At 37.0% G+C, this 13,905-nt stretch overlaps 1 protein-coding gene across 2 annotated transcripts in view; it reads right to left on the bottom strand.

Annotated features, from left to right (window-relative positions):
- Positions 1–7,849: 7,849 nt before the first annotated feature.
- The window catches only part of RGS7BP (regulator of G protein signaling 7 binding protein), a 44,762-nt gene continuing 38,706 nt past the window's right edge, over positions 7,850–13,905 (bottom strand). For both annotated transcript variants that reach the window (XM_075739443.1, XM_075739444.1), the window contains 3 exons: positions 13,515–13,662; positions 11,358–11,428; positions 7,850–8,855 (listed from right to left, as the gene is read on the bottom strand). In XM_075739443.1, the coding sequence (XP_075595558.1) occupies positions 8,764–8,855; positions 11,358–11,428; positions 13,515–13,662 (311 nt within the window). In that variant the 3' untranslated portion in view covers positions 7,850–8,763. The remainder of the gene's footprint in view (positions 8,856–11,357; positions 11,429–13,514; positions 13,663–13,905) is intronic.

Below are 13,905 nucleotides of genomic sequence, written 5' to 3' on the forward strand. Positions count from 1 at the left end.
GTTCAGACAGGAAAACGAAAAATATCTGAGACTGGCAACATGAGGCTGGATCTGGACAGCAGATTATGCATACACTGGAGGCAGGTTAAGTTGAAAAAAACACATTAGAGGGTACAACCACCAACTAAGGAGTGAAATTATACCTCTTACTTGAGATATGACTGAGGCAGTACTCGAGATTTTAAAAATACTGCAAGGAAATAGAATCTCAGGAGAAAGATTTCTAGATGTAATATAAATGGTTCAGCTGTGGAATAGTTTAAAGTCAGTCTTTCAACCTTTGCCACGCTGCGATCCCTAGAAAATGTCTCCTGTCCACCTGCATTTAGCCTGGTTCAGCTCTTTCTGAAGCAGAAAAGGAAGGTTATGCTGGTAAAGGATAAGTTTTGCTGCCTGTCAGTCACTGCCTTTAAGGTCCTGGAACTTAAATAGGATGACAAACTTCCCAAAATAGTGCTACAAATCCCTTCAGTAACTGAAGCAACTCAGGACTGAGTAGGAGAAGAAATAGATGTCTCCTTAGCTTCTTTTGCCTCTTGTCCATGAAACTGGACAACAGGTAGGATACCTTTCACGAACATAATAAGGAATCTCACTTTACACTGACATAAGATGAGTGGGCATTTTAAAAAGAGATACTAGTGCATCACTGTGCATTTATTCCTGAAATGGGATAAAAGTTGGTTATTAATCTAAACACAAAAAAGGCAAAATAGCAGTACATTACTATCACAGTTGATTAGGGAATGCTGTCCTTCTTTATAAGGAAGCTGGTGGAGGAGCTGGTTGCTGTTCTGGTGCCAAACCTCCTCTCGCCTGTGCCTAAGCAGTGTGGTGATTCTCAGTGCAATGGAAGCCCCTCAAGTATCCAAAGATGGGTACAAATCCAGGCAGTATACAAGATTTTGCCCATTGGCTTGTTTTATAGAACTCTTGAGTTACTCAGACTTCTGCAATGTGACTGCTGAAACAAAGTATTTCACCAATGTTTTTACTATTCATTCTTCCTCACAATGTGCACTACTTTCCTTATTATTTGGATATTTCTCTTCCACAAAAATACATTTATAATAGTTTTATTTTGAAGTTTTTTCAAGCTCACTCAAAATAGCAGTCCATATCAGACTAAAAGGACATATCATGGTGGCAGTGAGGTTGGTTAGTAATACATCTATTCTGTTCTCATTACTTTTGTTATCCAAGGAAAATGTAAATATGGTTGAACAGCGATGGGATCTGGGCTGATTAAAAAAAAAAAAAAAAAAAAGAGTATCAAACCTGAATTGTGTCTGTTCCATGTGACAGAAGACCTGATCCCAGATATCAAAGATGATATATTATATTACATGTTTGTTTTGTTTTTTTTTAAACTGAAATAACTAACCAAAGTCTGTATCCAGCTGGTTGGTTGATTAGAAGAAAAGACCACTAGAACAGAAAATCTTTGTAGACAATGCATAAAAATCCTGGGATCTTGGAACACAGAAATAGTCAAATGGCAGAAGACTATTCTTTGCCACACCAATGAGCATCTACATCGAATGTTACTATTCGTCTTCCACCAGGAACAGAGATTTTGGACAAGTCATGAGTAGACATAATCTCTGTAGGTTTTTTTAACAGAAGGTGTTAAAATGCTTCATCTATAAGGAATCAGATGGTAACCTTCCTTAGAAATTACCAAACCACCATGAGTTGGTAGGAACTTTGTTCAGAAATACCTCTCAATTCTCCAATACCCTGTTGTCTTCTTTTGGAAGTGGTATGCAAGTCATGTGGAAAGACCTTCCTTCAATCACAGAAATGCTTAAATTGTAATATAGAAATGAAATATGGGAAACCAGCAATAAGGAATATAGTATCATTTACTAGCAGCTACAGGGGGTTTTTATGTTGTGGCTACCTGTTACCATCCACTTGCACTGAATGAAGATAATTCACCTGAGGTTTTTTGCACAAAAGCTGATGAGGAGGTTAAAAGTGCTGAGAAATAGTATCGTAGACTTAAAATTAGATTTTGTTCTTGAGAGACGACATATAAATCCATTATATTTGATAGTTCTTCACTAGGAAAGTATTGCCGCACTAGGGCAGATTGTCCAGGGAAGCTGTGGAATTTCCATCTTCAGAGGTTTTCAGAACTCAGCTAGAAAAAGCCACTTGGAATGGGAGAACGGATTAAGTGATTAGGGTCTACAAACACCTAGCTGTAACCTTCAGCTAATCTTGCTTTCCATCTCTCAAAGGCAGCAATATGTGTGTTTCATGGCAACACTGAAAAATCATTGATGCCAATTTAAATAGTTTTTCTATTCAGACCAGAAGCTTTAGGACTAGGAGAGAGGGCAAAATTATGGGGTTTCTTTTTTAATTCAGGTAAACTGAGCTGTTACATTTGGGTTGTATTCTTTCTGTAATGAATTCACACATCAACAGTATATTCCAGCTTTCAATAGTTAGGATCCCTGCAACATTAGTAAAGGGTTAAGCTGTCTCTCCTGTCAGTGAATCAAATACTTCAGTAAAATTCAATGTGCTGCTGCACTGTCTGCCACTTGGGACTTGACAAAGATCTAGAATCTGTTGCAGTTATATTTCCCATTCTTTGGCTCAGTACAGGCTGCGAGGACACTTTCTGGAGCGGTTTTTTGTAATACTTTGGTATGGATAATCAGGTATAAATGGCTGAGCTGAGCAATGCTTACAGACTTATTCACATTCTGGCAGTTGCTTTGCAAATGATATCTAATTTAGAAGTATCTAAGAGTCCAAAATCAGAGCATAAGACATTTGCCCCATTCTCTTGTGTCTAGACCAGGTCTGAAACCAAATTTAGTGGGTCTTAGGCAAATTTAGGTGTCACAGACCAAAATTTTAATTCTGAAACTGATCACTGATTAGGCACTGAAGGCTGCAGTCTTAAACCACTTCCCATATGTCTTATGTTCTGCTTCTGTCCATGCCTACAAGTGATAGCATTAAGCAACTCGGTTCCTGTTTCATGTTACCTTCAGGCTTTGAAGCTCCGCATAGTTTATAGGGCACCTAAGTACTTATTTCCAGGATTCCAGATTCTACTTTGGGACCCAAAGGTATTGAGCTGGGAATTGCAGTATTCAGTGCTGTGAGAAACGCATCTCTTTTTGTCTCTAGTCTCATGGAAGAAAATCAGGTTAATTGTGTTTGAAAAGGAAGCAAATGAAGGTTTTACTGACTCCTTTTGAAAATACTGTGACTTGTTCTTAGCTTTCTGGAAGGCTTCAACTCACCTTCTCTTGAAGTCAATGGTTTCTTTCCATTTACTGCAATTAGAGTTTGAGTACACATACACAGAAGTGTCAGCTGCTCTCGCTCTATTAGCAATAGTAAATCAATTGAAATAAGTTTGGTGATAAAATTGTTTTATCATTAAGAATTGAAGAATGCTGCTGTTCTCTCAGCCATCTGAGTAACCCTAGGCTGTTAACAGAATAGTCTGGCCAACATTCCCCAACTGGCTCTTCCCCTCTTTGCCATTCCTCAGTCTGTAGCTGGGATTCCACCACTCTTCATATTCCAAGAGCCCATGATTAGGCACTTATGTATTCATGAATTACTAATACCAATGAACACGGGACTTTTAGCTGATTATGGTTCTAGTTATAATGTAAAACATATCAATACTTTAAAATTGATTTTGGCTTTATTAAGCCAGTATGCATTTGACACCGACTTTGTGTACTATTTGAAAAGCATCTGCACATTTTATGCTTTCAATCATGAATAATTCTGCAAAGCGTTTCTGGAGTATATGACCCTCTCATAAATGACATGTAAATAAATTTAGACTCAATTGTACCTGCATTTTTAGAATACTGATATAAAAGGTAGTATAGTTCTACTTATACCTGCCAGGTTGCATGAAAAAAATGTTGTGTTTAGAATTTCCTTGTCAATATTTGCAGAATATCACTAGGGACTTCTAAATTATTGAAGTATTTATCTCTTGGCACAGTGGGAAACTAAAAGCATTTTTTCTTTAAAGTATTATTAAAATTATTTGGATCTCATCTACTATATTCCCATTAAATTCAAAGCCGTGATCGTTTTATGTTCATGATACTTGTTCACAGGGGGAGGAGGTAGAGAAATTGTGAGTGAAGTTGAGCCCGGGAAGAAGGGAGGGGTGGGGGAAGGTGGTTTTAGATTTGTTCTTATTACTCATTATCCTACTCTGTTGTTAATTAGCAATAAATTAAATTAATTTCCCTGAGTCAAGTCTGTTTTGCCTGTGACAGTACTTGAACTGTTGAGTGATGTCCCTGTCTGTATCTCAACCCAGCAGCCTTTTGTCATACTTTTCTCCCGCTGTCTGGTTAAGGAGGGGGAGTGACAGCAGCTTGGTGTGCACCTGGCCCCCAGCCAGGGTCAACCCACCACAGTCCTCAACAAAAAGTTCCATTAAGCTTGTTGTTGTGTTCTCTGATGTTTTTCTCATACCTTCATTTTCATTTAGTTCATTGTATTCCCACTGATCTTCAGTCTTCATGCCTGTGGAGTCTCTATATTTGCTTCAGAGAAAATAAATTTTGGTCTATGTAATAGATATCTTATAGTAGTCCTAGCATTACCACAGTTTAGACAGCTCTTCAAACTCTTGAAATGCCTTTAATTCATAGTTATATATTTACCTTATATTGAAAAATCAATGTCTTTATATTGTATCTCATCTCAAGTAAGCTTGCCATGGGATAAATAGTTAATAGGTCATAGGGATAACCTTTTATATATTGCATAATTTAACATGCAGATTTTGCATGCTAACTTTTACATATTGCATGAGTTAACATGTGGCCTGCAACATGTATTTACTGTCTATTTCTGTAGGCTTGTATTTTGCTTCTGCGCTGAAAACTTTCCAATTTACACTGTACATAGATAACTGACTTTTTAGACAGGTATTTTTTGTGACATGAAATATCTGTGAAAAGAATAAAGGTACTGCAAGTGAATGACAGTTATAGAGAATTTGGTTTTGCTCTGAAAAGCCAGACCTGCACAGAGTTTTAGTAAAAAAGAGTTGGTGGAACTTGACATATTTGACAAATTCTGTTTCTGGATTCTTACCCTGCAAAAGAGTTGTGATGCCTTTATCCTATAGCATTTTCAACAAAAATGTTCAAACCCCATTAAGGATTTAGAAAGCAAGTACTGTTTTCCTCAGTATTTTCCCTAAATTGCTTGTTTCTATGCATTCAGGCATTTATCAATGTAAAGTTGTCTGTTTTTTTTAATACTTGGAAAATAAATAAAAGAATGGTTCTAAATCATCTCTAAGTGATTTGTATATAATTTTGTTGTGGCAACTTTTTAACTTTGATCCCACATCATTGCCCTGTTCCATTAAACAAAAATGTAGTAATAACATTTATCCTTCTTGGACCTACATGATGTTCTGGGACTTAAAAAGAAGTTTCTTTTGTTTCCTTTCGAATTTTAGTGAAAGATAATCCTCTGCATTCCTAACTAAGCCAGTTTATTCCTTAACACCTCTTCAATTTAGATACTTACCAGGCCTTGGTTTGTGGCCTCTATCTATTAAATGATAACCGGAGGACATTCCATTTGCCCTTAATCACCAATATTCCTTACGTGGCCGTAAAGCTTGGGAATTAAAGCATGTGTCCACTAGGATTAGTAAAAGGTATAATAAATACAAGGGGTTTGAAAGAAGCTGCAAAATTCATTAGAAGTATGGAAAGGCTTCAAAATGAGCAAAGACTGAAATTTTAGTAGTCTTTAGTTCAGGAAGAGAAGATACAGCTAAAGTTTCCAGAATAACAAAACGTACAAGGATGTGCATATTACTGTACATTTTAAAACAGTCCAAACAAAAAGAACTTTAAAGACAATATACATAAATCTGTTTCCATTGCAGTGTGCTAAAGTCGTGCAGCTCATTGTGATGAGGTATGAATGATGTCCAGAGTTTTGCATAATTAATTAACATGTATACATTTGTCTCACTAATGTATTACAATAGATGCAATAAAAATATGGAGATATAAGCTGTCATGTAACTTGGCATATTAACTTATGTGTGATGATATGTGGGCAGGTACTGCACTAGATACTCTTACTGCTTAATCTGCCTTTGAAAGTAGTTGTTGAAAAAAGACATCACACTGACTTGATACAGCAAGTTCTGTGTGTGTACTGATATAACAAGATTTTAAAAGAATTGACAGTCTGCTTGTCTGAAATTTTGTTTCTCTCTTTCTCTCTCACAGCATCGCTGCATATTCAGTCTGTGTTCACACACTGCTTTTAGCATTAATGTCTACAGTATCAGTCTTTTTAACTTACGCTGAACCAAAATTAATTGGTTAATTATAATTACAGATCATCTCCCCAGACAGCATTTTTTAATAGCCATTAGACATCAGGAGTAGTTTTTCCAAAGTTTTAACAGTTGCAAAACCTGTTTGATATCTGGGGATGGAGTCATAGAGCAAGTCTACTGGTTTGTAGACTTTTAATGAAAACGAGTTGGTGCTGCCATCTTTTGGACATTCTTTAAGTACTTATTACAGAAAACTAGGATCTGATTAACGACGACATAGTTCATGAAGGATGTGGGGAAAATGTCAAAGAATTAACTTTGAAAAAATGTCCTGCCGTGGGCTTTGATTACATTCTTCTAAAAATGCATTCGTGCTCACAAGCGCATAGCTTTGTGACTGCATAGGGATCTCCCTGCACTAAATGCCACATACACTGAACAATAGTTTGTGACCTGAAATCTTAAAATATGTTGCAGTTACCTTTTTCTGTCATGCAACCTTCAGATGGAATTAATTTTGCTTATGGAAACACACAATTTCCATGAGGGCTTTTTAGATTTATTTGTTCTCATTGCATTCAAAGTATTTATTTGGGGGCCTGTGTATTCAAAAATACATTTTCTGTCTGGGATATTGAAAGGTGAAAAATGAACAGACCAGTCCAACCTGGAAAAAACCAAAACACTCTACTTTATCTGAGTGAAAAGAAAAATGTCCTTCCAGAGAAATGCTGGAAGCTGAGTTACATGAATTCCTAAACCACGAGTGGTGTGGCTTTTCAAGAGGAAAAACTCCTGCCTTCCCTTCTTGGGAATTTGATCTGAATTTTTGGTCCTTGCTATAGACAGTGCACTAATATTTCTGACAATGTGGGTGTTTCCTTCCTTTTTCAGCAAAATATTTCAGTATTCCAAGAGAAAAACTCAGTAGAAAAATCAGTCAGCTCAAACTTTTTAGGTGCCAGATACAGTTCAGTGAATAGCTATCCCTAACAAACTGCTTTGGGAAATGTACTAATATCCCACCAAAAAACCCACGGAGAATTTAACTGTATGGGTGTTTCCTGTGACAAGGAAACAGTACCTCCTTACCCACCCCTAAACCCTTACAGAGTAAGAAGGAATTTGGTTCCTGTTGACATGCTGGGTCATGGTGGAATGTCAGAAGGGCTCATAGTCATGTTCCTCATGTATTACTGACTACAAGTCATATAAGCATAGTGACCTGCTGTACACAGTTACAGATTGTTATGGGTTTCACAGCATTGCAGTGTAGCACAGGGTTAGTTCCGGTGTCTTGTCTATCATCCTGAATTATCGGTACAATGAGTCTGACCTATTCATACCTATTGCTGCCACTAGCTGTCATTTTAGCAGTTATATATTCATTATAATTTTTTATCTGTCTTTGTAAACATACTTCTTGAAATGGAGAAATTATCAAAACTTTGTATAGTACTCTGACCACAAAATTAAAAAAAAAAAAAAAAAAGACATTCTGGCAATGTAAGTAGAAAGAAGACAAAATTTAATTTAAATAAAAAACTTTATTAACAATGTAAAATGTTTAATATCTTAGAGTCAGATAGTTCTGGCATGCCCTATAAGAGTTAATACTTAGTGATATGCAAATGCCATGCTTTGAATTCTATTGGAAACAAACTGGGTTGGTGTTGTGGTTTCCATTGTTTATTTTAATACATTTTCTTTTAATAAATTATTTATTGTTTTCCAAAAGCTTCTAGAGATACTATCAGCTTAAAAGGAAATCTGTTCCTTCTATGCATTGCACAGTATGTAGATATTATGATTTCTCTGTATTTACAAGTTCTAAGTATTTTCATATATGGTTTGTGTATCATAAATTAAGATATTTTTCCATAAAGCTTCTAAATTGAGATATAGTGGAAGATTAAATATGAATGAGAGCACAAAAAGCAACTAGAGATTTTGTGCAAATTCTGTTACAATATTGTTTAAATGTTTTAGAACTTTAACACTTTTGCTGTTAAGTAGTTTTCTATGCTTAAAGACTGCTAGAATATGATCAAATATTTTAATATGATACTAGTAAGAGTACTGTACTATGCACAAACTTTTAGCTGCAGTTCAAACAATAAAAAAACCTTTAAAATTACCTATTAACCATAATCCATGTGTGTTTTCTCTGAGTGGCTGAAAGTAAGCATGCAAAACATACTTTAAAAACTTTTAAAAACATTCTTAGTTATGCTAGATCTATTCCACAGCTGGTTTTTGACCACCATAACTTTAAACTATTAAAACCCTTATTTTCAAAAGGGGAATGGAGCAGAAGAGAAAAAGGCTAGTGTAGAAAATGTACTTTAGAATCAAGAGTAGCAATCTTCATCTTTTCAGTGATCAGATAATAATGGTTTAATCAAAGTTATGATTTTCTTGGTGCTTCTGTACTTAATCTTCTAACTTGAGACAAGACAACACAGTCCAAAGAATCTTCGCTTCCGTCTTCTTACCAATGGATATGGAGTCAAGTTTAGGAGGCTGCTATCATCTGTGATGAAAAAACATAAATTTTAATACAAGCATGTACACATACCTGCGCACACACACAAGAGTTTATATCATTTATGTGTCCTAACAGCACCTACATGATCAAGTAATACATCCCATTGTTCTAGGCACAGAGCAAATAATAACCTAAACTTTGTATGTAAGAGTCTTACAATACTAATTATCACAATTTCCATGATAATGCAATAGAAATTCTGGCAAGAAGAATACCAGTTCAATGATGAAACCTAAAGGAAATTACACCTCCAGTACTGGGACACCTAAGCCACAATATTCCTGCATGGATGAATAATGTTAGGATCCCAAATAAAACCTAAAGATAAGTAGCTTGAGATCTTGCAGACATGCAAGTTTTTGGAAATGTCAATCCTAAGGTTAAAATCCTGCTTAATTTCAATGTGAAAACCCCTACCTTTATTGGGTGGCTGTTTGTGAACATCAGGGAGAATTTCCATTTAAAACTGCAACACTGGAACATCTTGGGACATCAAGAAAACATGCACTTGTCTGGGAAAGTTAGCACAATATGCTCACCCTGTTTCTGGTTAGCTTTCTACCTTTTCTACTAACTCCTTTTAAATTCATACAAAATGTATGTATTAGTGCCTATATTTATGTTAACTCATGCACTGTCAGCAAGCTATCTCACAAAATCTTTAGCATTCACTTTGAATTTAAGCCATCTTCAGGCATGGTTTCAGGCTAAGAGCTATGTCTCATTACATTCCTATTCTGGTTACATCAGGGACCTAGTCTTGATTGCAGGCTGTAGACACTACTGTAATACAAATAATTAACATAGGTAAGAGATCATTTAATATTGTGACTCAAGCTTACAAACCACATCAACTAAATTTCTTAGCATACTAACTCTCCTGCTGTCACAGAGAATTCCATACAAAAAAAACCAGATCAGTGAGTAGTCAGTAACATTATGTAAAGCCTTTGTGGGCTTGCAACCTTAACTCCATTCCGAATGTCACTGAAATCAACAGCAAAACACTCATTTACTGAAAGCAGGATCAGGTCTTGTAAAGACCAACTCATTCAATGGCATTCATTCATCTCATGATCATTCTCTTAAACAGTAATTCATATACATGTCAAAATTACAGTTCAGACCATATTAATTACCTATAATGTTGTTTGTTTGTTCTATTTACTTATACTGTTATCTATCTATATCTTTAATTAATAAAAGGTCTTGGAATATTTCAAAAATTTTAAGGGCTGTATGAATAATGAGTATGACTGTCCATTCCTGGGGCATCCATTCTCAGAAGTCATCTGGAAACTATGATCACAGTTGGAGTCTGTGGGAGCTGCAAAAACACCATTTATGATTACCTGATCCTGGGGCATGTCTCAGAGCTTTTAAATTCTAGCTGACATGGTTACCATCCTGCTGCACAGGTGATCAGTGATTTTCTGGCCAGTGTTGAAGGGCCAGACATCTGACAGCATTATGCCATTATCTCTGTTCTGAATTCAAGTTTCTATTTGCTTTATATCCCCCAAATTTGTCTTTTCTTCCTTATTTCCATCACACTCCTTTCTTCCAGGCTAGGCATAGACTTTATGGCATTTTTCCAGTTTCTGCAGGGACACATCTGTATCCTGTATCATGACCAATTCCCTTTCTCCTTTCATATAGTTTTCCATCAAGTCACTCTGCCATAAAGTCTTCCTTGTATAATGACTTCATCCATTTTATCTTCATCTCTTATATACTATGATGAATATAAGACTGCTTACTTGGGACAAGATCTAGGATGCAATAGGCATACTTTAACAGCTGCCACTGTGCAAAGACTACACAGCATTTAAGAAATACATATTATCAAGAAGAAATCAGAAAGGAAAATTATTCTCTTTCTAATGTTGTTCACATGAAAAAAGAGAGTCCATGTAGATGTGGAGTATTTAATACTGCTGGGCCACAAAATGAAGGCCTATTGCTAAATGCATGCATAGGATGGAGATCCTGCACCCCTGTGCATTTGTAGAGGGTACCTTACAGCTGGCTACTGGGAAAAGCAAGCTGTTAGCAGACCCAAGGCAAGTATCTTTTCTGCATAGGGTCAGTGTCATGTCACAGAAGCTACAAACCTTGTAGGGGTAGAGCAAGGTGCATCACTCAGTAGGATCCCTATCACAGGCTGTGCAATTTACACGTTCATTACCTTCGAAAAAGAAAGCCTCCTGACACAGAGAATTAGTTGTGCTGCTGCCTTCATGTCGAAGTCTATTATTCCACCTATAGACACTTTATCTGTAAAATTCCAGAATACCTCATGTGAAACTTGAGAGGCCAAAGTTCACATACTAAATTCTGGCTTCACTGAATCAGTAGGGAAGAGACTTCATCTAGATTTTTCTTTTTGTAACTTCTATTAAAAACACTGAGATTTTCCAGATCTAAAAGAAGGCAAAACTTTTAATTATCTTAATTTTCCTTACATGAAGAAAATACAAAACCTACCTTGATTTTTCAGCGGTAAAGGCATAGTCTCCCTGAGTTTACTTAAAAGGTTTTTCATTTCTCTCATATCTCTGTGGAAACAAAAGTTGAAAGAGATAGGACAGAGCAGCAGTTAAAGACTGAATGGGGAATGGCTCGTAGTATAGCTTCATATACTGAAATAATGGAGCAATAAATACAAAAATCTATTAGGCAAGCATGTGGTTCACATACATGTATCAGAAGATGCATACCAAAATAAAGGGCAGTAGATTTAATAAGGGAACACTTTCAAGCCAGTCTGATATTAACTAGTCACATCTGGTCCAAATTTATGATCTATTCTGGCACCTGAGTATTCCATATTAAATGAGTCAGTGGGTACAATGTGATCCTAGTGGCAAAATACCCAATAAGCCTTAAAATTAGCATGAACTACTGCTAATGTCAACTTAGTACCCCTTATCAGCATTTTGTAGCTTGTGCCATGAATGTGTTCCATTGTTCAGAAGGAAATTATAATAGAATCATAGAATGGTTTGGGTTGGAAGGGACCTCAAAGATCATCTAGTTCCAACCCCCCTGCCATGGGCAGGGACACCCTCCACTAGACCATGTTGCCCAAAGCCTCATCCAACCTGGTCTTAAACACTTCCAGGGATGGGGCATCCACAGCTTCTCTGGGCAACCTGTTCCTGTGCCTCACCACCCTCACAGTAAAGAATTTCTTTCTAACATCTAATCTAAATCGACCCTCCTTCAGCTTGAACCCACTACCCCTTGTCCTGTCACTACACTCCCTCATAAACAGTCCCTCACCAGCTTTCCTGTAGGCCCCTTTAAGATCTCCCCGGAGCCTTCTTTTCCTCAGGCTGAACAACCCCAACTCTCTCAGCCTGTGCTCACAGGAGAGGTGTTCCAGCCCTCTGATCAGCTTCATGATCCTCTTTAGACACGTTCCAACAGCTCGATGTCTCTCCTGTACTGGGGCCCCCAGAGCTGGACGCAGTACTCCAGGTGGGGTCTCACCAGAGCAGAGTAGAGGGGCAGGATCACCTCCCTCGACCTGCTGGTCACACTTCTTTTGATGCAGCCCAGGACACGGTTGGCTTTCTGGGCTGCAAGCGCACACTGCCAGCTCATGTTGAGCTTCCCATCAATCAATACATGTAGCTAATCCATGACACTTAAGCTCCCTGCACATTAAGTGAAAATTTTAGAAACAGGGCTGTCACTCTCACCTGTCTTAGGAGGACTCTGGCATGAAATTTTCCAAAAAGCAGAAGATGGAAAATATGATAACAAAATATCATCTCACAAAGCAAGTTACTGTTGGATAAGTTTCGAGAGAGGCTAGACGTTGCAAAAAGGTTCCTGTTTACAGATAGGTGGCAGACCAGCAATTTTGTATGCAGGCTTATAATGTCTTAAGGATTTCAGGATTTAAAAACAATGTGGTCTTGCCTCATTCATCTGCATATAAAATAGTTCTTAGAAATTAAGCAGTATGACTGATAAGAAATTGCTCAGTTTTATTCTCCAAGTTACTCGTTCAGTAGAACAGAATTTCATGTTATATAAATAAACACGGTAACTACTAAAATCTCAGCAGCAGCTTAATATACAGAGCCATCAGAATAGGTATTTTTTACAAAGAAATGTTGGCCATAAGGATTATTCCCTACTAAAGGTCTCATTTTTGTCTTTCAACTGCATAGTTAAGGGGATAAGAGAAGTCCACTTTGAGAAACCTGTGTGGATAATGTCCTCTCTCTTCCTAAGGCTTCCACATTCATAACCATGGGCAGAAACAACTGCCATGCACTAGATTCTGTGCTTTCAATTTACGAATGTAGAACTGCAGGCCAGCAGATTTCAGGTAAAAAATCAGAAACCACTCAAGATGAGACAAAAGCTGCCTCTTTTGGAGAACCTGGTCCACTAGAAACATTTCCCACCCTTGGTTTTTGACAATTACCCTCTGGTAATTAGCTTAATTAAGGATGACACTTCTCTCTGCCCTTCTTTTAGGAGATGCTCTCAGATATGTTAAACGTAACAGAAATGTTAACAGGTTATTTAATTTATTAATATCTTTAATATTTGCAACACTGGCCACCTAATTAGAAAAGACTAAATAAACCCTAGACAGAAATTTGTTTTAGTTTGTACACATACCTTTCAGTGTTTTCAATATCTGTGGAAACCTGCCATAAATGCTGTTGAATATCTGTTGGTGATGAGGACGTGTCTTCTAAAATGGGAACTTCGGAACTCTCCTCCACTTTAGTATCTAGGGTCTTGGGTGGGGCACAAGGTTCTTTTCCTTTAAAATATTTAAACAAAACATATATCCCCAGTATTTAGTAATTAAAATGCATACTCAGATTATATCATTGATGTTTGACCTTGATCTTGTGCAGTATAAATGAAGAGAGAGAGTGCTGAATGCAAAACTATGAGTAAGAACTGTTCTGAAGGGGAGCAGACCACACCAATCTGCTAATCAGAATGCTGCTGTCTGTTACTCCTACCAAACAAAACTCCACAGGTGTGTGTAGAACTTAGA

The sequence above is a fragment of the Balearica regulorum genome, chromosome Z (assembly GCF_011004875.1).
Source record: "Balearica regulorum gibbericeps isolate bBalReg1 chromosome Z, bBalReg1.pri, whole genome shotgun sequence".
Classification (NCBI taxonomy): Eukaryota; Metazoa; Chordata; class Aves; order Gruiformes; family Gruidae; genus Balearica; species Balearica regulorum.